General features: G+C 42.5%; 1 protein-coding gene across 1 annotated transcript; it reads left to right on the top strand.

The window, feature by feature from the left end:
* Positions 1–267: 267 nt before the first annotated feature.
* On the top strand, positions 268–7,614 carry DLL4 (delta-like 4 (Drosophila); the record flags this gene model as incomplete). The annotated part of the gene is made up of 7 exons (XM_009573992.1): positions 268–328; positions 436–566; positions 2,005–2,174; positions 3,266–3,485; positions 3,946–4,654; positions 5,407–5,515; positions 7,259–7,614. Coding segments are annotated over 7 exons (1,406 nt in total), but the record flags the coding sequence as incomplete, so codon positions are not given.
* Positions 7,615–7,935: the final 321 nt, after the last annotated feature.

Here is a 7,935-nt window from a genome sequence, read left to right as displayed (position 1 = left end):
TTTCTAGCAAGAGTTGCAAGAGTTCATGTTTGTTGCATAAACAGAAAAACTAAAGGACAACTTGTCAAATGTTGGCTCTCCTTGTTCACTTCTTCCTGCTCCAGAACTCCCCGTACTGAGAATTTTTAAAACAAAGTTTTGAAAGTGCAAAACTGGTTTTCAAAGTTTTTTTTTTTAAAAAGCTAGCGTTTCCCCTTTTAAAAGTATATTCTGTAGTGCCATGTGTATTTATCTAAACATTTCTGCTTTTTTATGTTCTCTTTACAGCCATCTGTCTGTCTGGATGTACTGAACAGAATGGATATTGCAACAAGCCTGGAGAGTGCATGTGAGTAGATGGCAACTGCAATCTGAACTTCAGTTAAAATGTCACCTTGTAATAGAAACTTAAACTCTTTCCAAGTCATTAATGTTTTAATTTGACTTTTCTTTTAGCTGTCGTCCCGGTTGGCAAGGCCGCTACTGTGATGAATGCATTCCCCATATAGGCTGCCGCCACGGGACTTGTAAAACACAATGGCAGTGCATCTGTGACGAAGGATGGGGTGGCCTCTTCTGTGATCAAGGTTAGTTCTGAAGGTTGTGCTTATGGCTCTAGATTGGGTACTCCTCGGTGCTGAACTAACGAATCTGACCCATTGGATGTAGAATTCAATTTCCGCAAGGTACGTGTTCATAGGCATCAGTTTGTACCACCACTGTCTTAGATACCAATTCTTGTATTTGTAGTAATTTTGTTTGAAAACAAGCAAACCTTTTTGGTAGCTGCAGTTTTTCTCTTGCAAAAAAAGTTTTTCTCTTGGGAAAAAAAAAAAAACACCACAACCTGGATGAGTGTTGAACAGGCAAGTTTTCTGCCTGCTCAAGCTAAGTGTAACTTATTCCCTGTACAACTATAACAATTTACTAAACAGTTTCCAGCAGCAGTAAACACCATCATTTGGGCCTTCCTTATTTTGCATACAAGGAAGTTAACTCATGTGATAAGTCTGGAGCATGAGAGAAAAATCATGTAAGCAAGAATGAAAAGTACAGGTTCCATTTTAAGGTACACCAGACCACTTCCACCTATTCAACCCACTGAATCACTGAACCGTAGCCAGCTGAGCAGTCATGTCCTCAAGGCCATATATGCACTGCTGGCACTGAGATCATTAAGTGCTCAAAGCAAGCTAAGTGTTTTCAAGACAGTTAGAGGATTAAGACGGCGAAGTCTGAATTAAGCAGGAAAAGTAAAGTTGCAGATTTTTTTCTGCTTGTAGTTACCTATTAACGAGTTGTATTCCAATTACTCTATGGTATTTATAGAGATGATAAAGATTTTCTACTTATGTCCTACGAACTTGTGTGCTTAACCTCTGTCTCAAATTTAAAGCAAAAACAAAAAAAAAAAAAGGAAGCTTGGCAGAGCATTTAGACAGTTTAAACTACTAACATTCATAACAAGAGAGTACAGTAAATAAACAATAAAAGATTTCTAGTGTTTGTTTAAATCTCCAAGCCAAAACATCTTTATTTCCTCCCTGCCTCCCCAGAATGTGCCTCGGAGCACATCTTTAAAGATGGGGCTCACTGTTTTAGTGTGCGACATGTTGTGCACAAAGTGTCTGTAGTGCCGTGGCGCATCTTTTGGAGAACACACACTTACAAAGTATGGTTTCCAACTTGGCATCTAAATCCCATTGCAGCTAACGGGTTTATGCACACAAAAAAGGGAGAGTGTACCACAGCACTAAGAAAGTTAAATTTTTGCCAGGTCTCTCAGAATTCAGAGCTCACGTATTACGGTGATGGATGTAGAGAAATATCTAAAATCAATTATAATCTGAAACATCTGATTTAATAACCTGGATAATCATCTCCAGTATTCCTATTGATAGGAATGAAATGAAAATGAAATACTTCATTGAAAATTCTGCCTTTTTTGTTGACTAAAGTGTTTTTGAGTGAATGCCTTTTCCCAGCCGTCAAAGACATTTTCTCTAACTCCTGGTATCTTTGCAGATCTGAACTACTGCACTCACCACAGACCATGCAAAAACGGAGCAACCTGCATGAACACCGGCCAGGGCAGCTACACGTGTTCATGCAAACCTGGCTTTACCGGTGTTGACTGCGAACATGAGATCAGCGAGTGCGACAGCAATCCCTGTAGGAATGGCGGTAGTTGCACGGTAAGGGCATTTTAAATGTAAAGTCTTTGTGTGCAGCAAGCCCCAGTATACCTTTTCAGAAAAGGTTCTGTAACAACATAATGGGAATTTGATAGTACACAGGTTCATTACTGACGCTCACAACTGTCATACTGAACCCTTCCCCGGAGGTGTCAGGGGAGGAAGTCTGTTACAGGAGGAGATGTATCATCTAGATTAGAACTAGTCAACTGATCCTTAGGTTTCTGTGGCAGCCATTATGAGAGCTTGGCAAGATCCAAGGTTGGTGAGGGAGCAGATCTGTAAAAAATAAGCTTCTCAAACCAAGGTTCATACAGACACGCGCTAAGTCTGTATTTGAATAGCAAATAAAAGAAAACAACTGCTTTCTGCTATGGGAGTATAGTGTCAGACAATATGAGGGCAATCAGCTGAAAGGCTTTCTGTGAAACAGGGTTCTGCATTTTTAGCTTCCTGCAGTCTAGTGTTTCAGTGTGTTTTCGGACCCAGTCAATGATTGATTCTACCTGTTGATAAAGACTGATCGATTATAGATATCAAATGTAATCTGATGCACGTTTAGATTAAAGCTAACAGCGCAAGACCTTAGCTCCCTTTTCCCAAGGCCTTGGACATACAGTACTTGGAAAGAAGAAACAGTTTTGTTGTGATCTAAATGGTGGGACTTACCCATGGCAAAGCAACGTAAGCCCTTGTAAAGAAAAAAACGGCTCTCGTGCCGAGGATAAATGGCCTGATCACAGCTCTGTAGGTCGACACATGCCATTCTGCTCTGGGAGGACCTCAGGGATCCCATTAGACAGTAGTGGTGTTAGTAACGTTTTTGTCTAGCTGCCTGTAGGCTGCCTACAACTGCATCTGCTCTGCTTGTGTAGCTGCATGATTACTCCTACACACTGAGTACGGCCGATTCACAGCTCTAGCCCTCACAGTCCAGCCTGCAGTTATTTACTCTCCAAATGTCGCTTTTGCCACATCAGAGTGTGGATGAGAAGGGACTGAACAGCGCTCGCTGCCGACCAAAAATAAGCGTGCAAGCAGCTATCATTTAGTGCCATCAAATAACAGTGGCCTAACGTTGTGTTTTGCAGGATATGGAGAACGGTTACCACTGCCTGTGCCCCCCTGGCTACTACGGCACTCACTGTGAGCACAGCGCTTTGACGTGTATAGATTCTCCGTGCTTTAACGGTGGCACGTGCTTGGAAAAAGAACAAGGGGCCAGTTACACTTGCGTTTGCCCTTTCGGCTTCACAGGGTCAAACTGTGAAAAAAAAGTAGACAGGTGCACAAGCAACCCGTGTGCAAATGGTGAGCCTTTCTATCACAAAAATCTCGTGTCTCTGACTCATTTGTGCTTTTCAGTGCAGAAGTGATAGAAATCCAATCTGACCTCTACTCTTCCTCTAATACGTTAGTCCCTCTCCCCCACTGTATTCCACATCTACCCTAATTTTAGTCTCTTGCTCGGGGGGGGCTTTCACTGGTATTTTCTATGCAACGAAACAATGCGCAAGGTTTATCATGTGATGGGGAAGATGGCAGAATTAACTAAATTAAATTAACTTTATTACATATTTGGAAGGGCAATATTTTTAAGGCATGGTGATACAACTAGGTAAACTAGAAGGAACTTTTAGATGTGCCGTTGTTTTGTAAAATAACCTCCCTCTTCTTGAGATAGTATACAATGCTAACCGGGGAGAGGTTTAGGTTTCCGAGTGATGTGCATTGCAGACTAATTTTTTTTATTTTACTTTCTTTTCCTCAGATGGTAATTGCTTTTACCTTGGTCAGATTCGTGTGTGTCGTTGTCGGGCTGGCTTCTCTGGTCAGAAATGTGAGATAAACATCAATGATTGTGCCAGAAACCCATGTTCCAATGGGGGAACTTGTCATGACCTGATCAACGATTACACCTGCACGTGCTTGCCAGGCTACAGTGGCAGGAACTGTGATATCAAAACCAGAGATGAATGTGCTTCTGGGCCGTGTGAGAACGGAGGCACATGCTACAGCGGACTTTATAGTGCCAACTTTGTCTGCTATTGTCCTTCTGGCTTCATGGGCAACCGTTGCGAATTGCCAGTTTATTCAGTGCCCGTTACACTTCCTCCTAAACCAGTCCCCTGGATCGCTATATCCATGGGGGTGGGGCTGGTGGCTTTGCTCATACTGTTCTGCATGATAGCAATGGTCATCAGGCAGATGAGGATGCACCCAGAGCAAGACTTGGAGACAATGAACAACCTGTCTGACTTCCAGAAGGACAATCTCATTCCAGCTTCCCAGCTCAAAAACACCAATAAAAATAAAGACCTTGAAGTGGACTGTGGGCTGGAGAAATCAAACTACAAACCCAAGAATCATAAACTGGACTACAATCTGGTAAAAGACCTGACAAGTAGAGGGACACAGGAAGAGAAATATTACAAAAGTGAAAAGTGTTTAGGAGAAAAGTCTCCCCTCCGACTACACAGGTGAGAATGCAGTCTTACTTCTAGTCTTTTTTAAGGCCCTTCATCTTCATACCGGTCTAGAAGCAGATGAGAAAATATGGGGAGAAAAGAAACCTCAAGCAGATAATATAGAAAACAAACCAGAGCAAAACCAGGAATCTTCATGCTGGAGTATATCTGTCACAGCCAAGTGGTATCCTCAGCTAAGTCAATTAAATTGAGTGTTTGTGCAGGGCGCTGCTAGAATGGGTACTGTGAAGGGGAACGGGAGTGGCTAGGTCAGTGGTGAAAGCAAGAACTGTCTTTCCTTCCTCAATAGATCTTGGAGGAACAGAAGTCAAGGCATATAATGATTAAAAATACGTATTTCGCTTATTAAGAAGGCAAAATGATTTGCTTACTGAGAAGAACGATAGAGTAAAAATAACTACCCTTTTTCAAAAAAAGAAAAGGGCAGGTATTCACTGGCTCATCAGTCTTCTGATACACGTACTGAAAGTCTTGTGTGGGATCTGCTTGTGGCTGTTACACTGAGGGATCCGAGGAGCACGCTATTAGGTTGGACGTGGCAGAAGCCTAGCAAGACAGTAGCTATTCCTTACTTCCACTCTTCTAGTATAATGTCCTGCCATCGTATAGAACGTGTGAAACTCCATCCTCTGCACTTCCCTCCCACACCTTCACGGCTATCTCACTCCACCCCTCCATATTCATTTTGAGAGTCAGGCTTGTTAGTAGTCAACTAACGTTCTTTTGTCTCTGCCCTGCCTTAGTGAAAAGCCAGAATGTAGGATATCAGCGATATGCTCTCCGAGGGATTCAATGTACCAGTCCGTCTTTGTGATAACAGAAGAAAGGAATGAGTGCATCATAGCCACAGAGGTAAGTAAGTACACAGGTGGACAGGCATAAATTCATGAAGTAAAGGGGTAAATTATCCTTTGGAATTGCATCTGAGAAGGTTACTCTATTTCCAGGGATCCCGATGCTTCCCAGCATTCACCTCTCCTCTCTTGTGCCCCACACAGAACATACAGCAGGGAAAATAAAGAAATTAGCAGCTCTGATTTTATTAAACCAGAGATTTTCAGCTTAGATAAGTCAGCGGGAGATGAAAGCACAGAACATCAGCCCGTAAAAATTCAGCACATTATTATTTCCTCTTAAAGATTATTTCCTCTTAAATAGGTAGTCAGCAAAAATGGAAATACTAATTGTTCATAGGCCCATTGATGTAAAGCCACGTTTTTTCCCATGACTACAATGGATAATCTATGTTCTGTGGAAACAGGCAAAGCTATAGATTTCCAGCAGAAAATGGAAGGTAGCTGAATGTGTTAGTGGATAGGCATAACAGCCATTTAGGGAGTCTGTAATAAGGTAATTTCAACCTCTTGGCGCTTAAGCTCCAGCTATATATTCTCTAGCAGAAGTTAATGCCGTTATTGATAAACACATCTAGATTTTGATCTTATATTGAGAAGTCAGAGGACAGATACACAAAAAAGGAAGGGCCTAGCATTGAACTTCAAAGATTTTAAAAAGCAGCTATTGAGGAACCAACCAGTTTCTGAAGAATTACTCACCCTTTGGAAAAAGGCTCAATGGAAGTTAAAGGCAATTTGACATTAACCAGTACCTGCCTTCTTCAGCGTAGCCATCTTTAGGACTAGTTTCGGACTCCAGGAGAGAGAAGCTAGCTGTGCCATATAGCAGTGATCTGTGAAGTCAGATCTGCAGGATTCTGTCTCCCTTGCCAGGGTGGATATCAGATTTCCTCTTGAAGGCAAGCTGGAACACAAGTCAACCAACAATATTAAAAGTTTAAGACTAAGTGAAACGATTTTCAAAGATACAAATGACAGCTATACGCTTCATTCCCATTAACTGACCTAAATACCATATCTTCCTTTGAGGATCTTGCTGACCAAAGCTAGACTCCCAGATTTACATCAGGCATCTCCAGAAGTGCTTTTATTTTCAGAATGACAGCCTCTGAAACCTCTCTCCACATCATTCAGGCTTAATGCTTCTGAACACAAGCTATTTAACTATACCATATGCTTTTTAATGTTTGTAAGCATTCTTCCCCTCGGTCCAGGTAGAGAGGCTACTCATCATACAGACGACTTTTTTTGCTGGTGATTCTGTGTCCCTGGACCCAGCCAGAAACATTGAACGCTGATAGTTATTGTGGTGGTGTGTTCCCCGCCCCGCTCTCCTGGGCCGCTCCACGATCTCAGAAACTCCCGTTCAACCTTGGCCTTGGTGTAATGAGTCAGGCGGTGAAGCGTCCCTTGACCGTATCAGGAACTCTTGCATAGCCGAGGCTGGGGAACGTACTGACTGTACCAGGAACTCCTACTGCCTGGCCCAGGTGGGAGGCGAGAGCAGGGATAATTCATCATTCCCCGATACCCTTATCTGAGTCGCAGCTGAAGTGGAACGATACCATTGTTACTGAAACCTTGAGAATTTTTATGGATGGCTAAAGCCAATCATCTTGCAGTAACGTCTGGCTTAAATTGCTTTGGTTTGACATACTGGAATTACAATTTGTTAGTTCTGCGGTACTCTGTATGCTGTGCTTCCTTCTCATTCCTGGTATTATTTATGTCCTGACAGGTATAAGACTGAAGATCAGCCCATTTGCACCTCAGATTTGGTAATGCCAGTAGATGGACGTTCCTGCTGCATTGTTTACAATTCAGAACTGGATTGGACTGTTTTTAATTACATGCAACTTGCTGCTCTCAGGCGGAGGATGGAACTGGGTGAACTGGACAGACTGTGAATTTACTGAAAGATGCAATACACCTTTTTGTTCTTACTGCCCTTGTTTGAAGTTTGATACCAGAAATCTCATTGGCTATAGAAGAGGGGAGGCAGAGGGAAGAGAGAGGAGTTTAAAATGTTGTTTTTTTAATTTGTTTTTAAAAGATACTGAGGCCAGTTCCTCATGGACAGACCCCTGGCTTTCCAGAACTCTGGTTATGGGAGGTGCCGGTAGATGAGGAGGCACTTAATGATCACAGATGTTGCCATGGAAGGTGTGAAGAAAGACACATTGCTATGCAGATAATGGATACAGTATAAACGAGGTCTCCATTTTTGGGTTTAAAAGTGCCTAAAATGTGTCAAGAGAATCTAACAAGCCCAAACAGAGACTTGACTGCTCTTTTTGCAGTTACCTGAACAGTATTGGGCAGGGGTGGGTGATACCTCCTGCCACACGCCTATTTGCGTCTCCTCTCTCCTGCTGCATGTACTGGAGGCTCTGTAAGGGGTGAGAGGAGGAAGGA

The sequence above is a fragment of the Fulmarus glacialis genome, unplaced genomic scaffold (genome assembly GCF_000690835.1).
Source record: "Fulmarus glacialis isolate BGI_N327 unplaced genomic scaffold, ASM69083v1 scaffold34393, whole genome shotgun sequence".
NCBI lineage: Eukaryota > Metazoa > Chordata > Aves > Procellariiformes > Procellariidae > Fulmarus > Fulmarus glacialis.
This window is presented reverse-complemented; position numbering and strand designations above follow the sequence as displayed.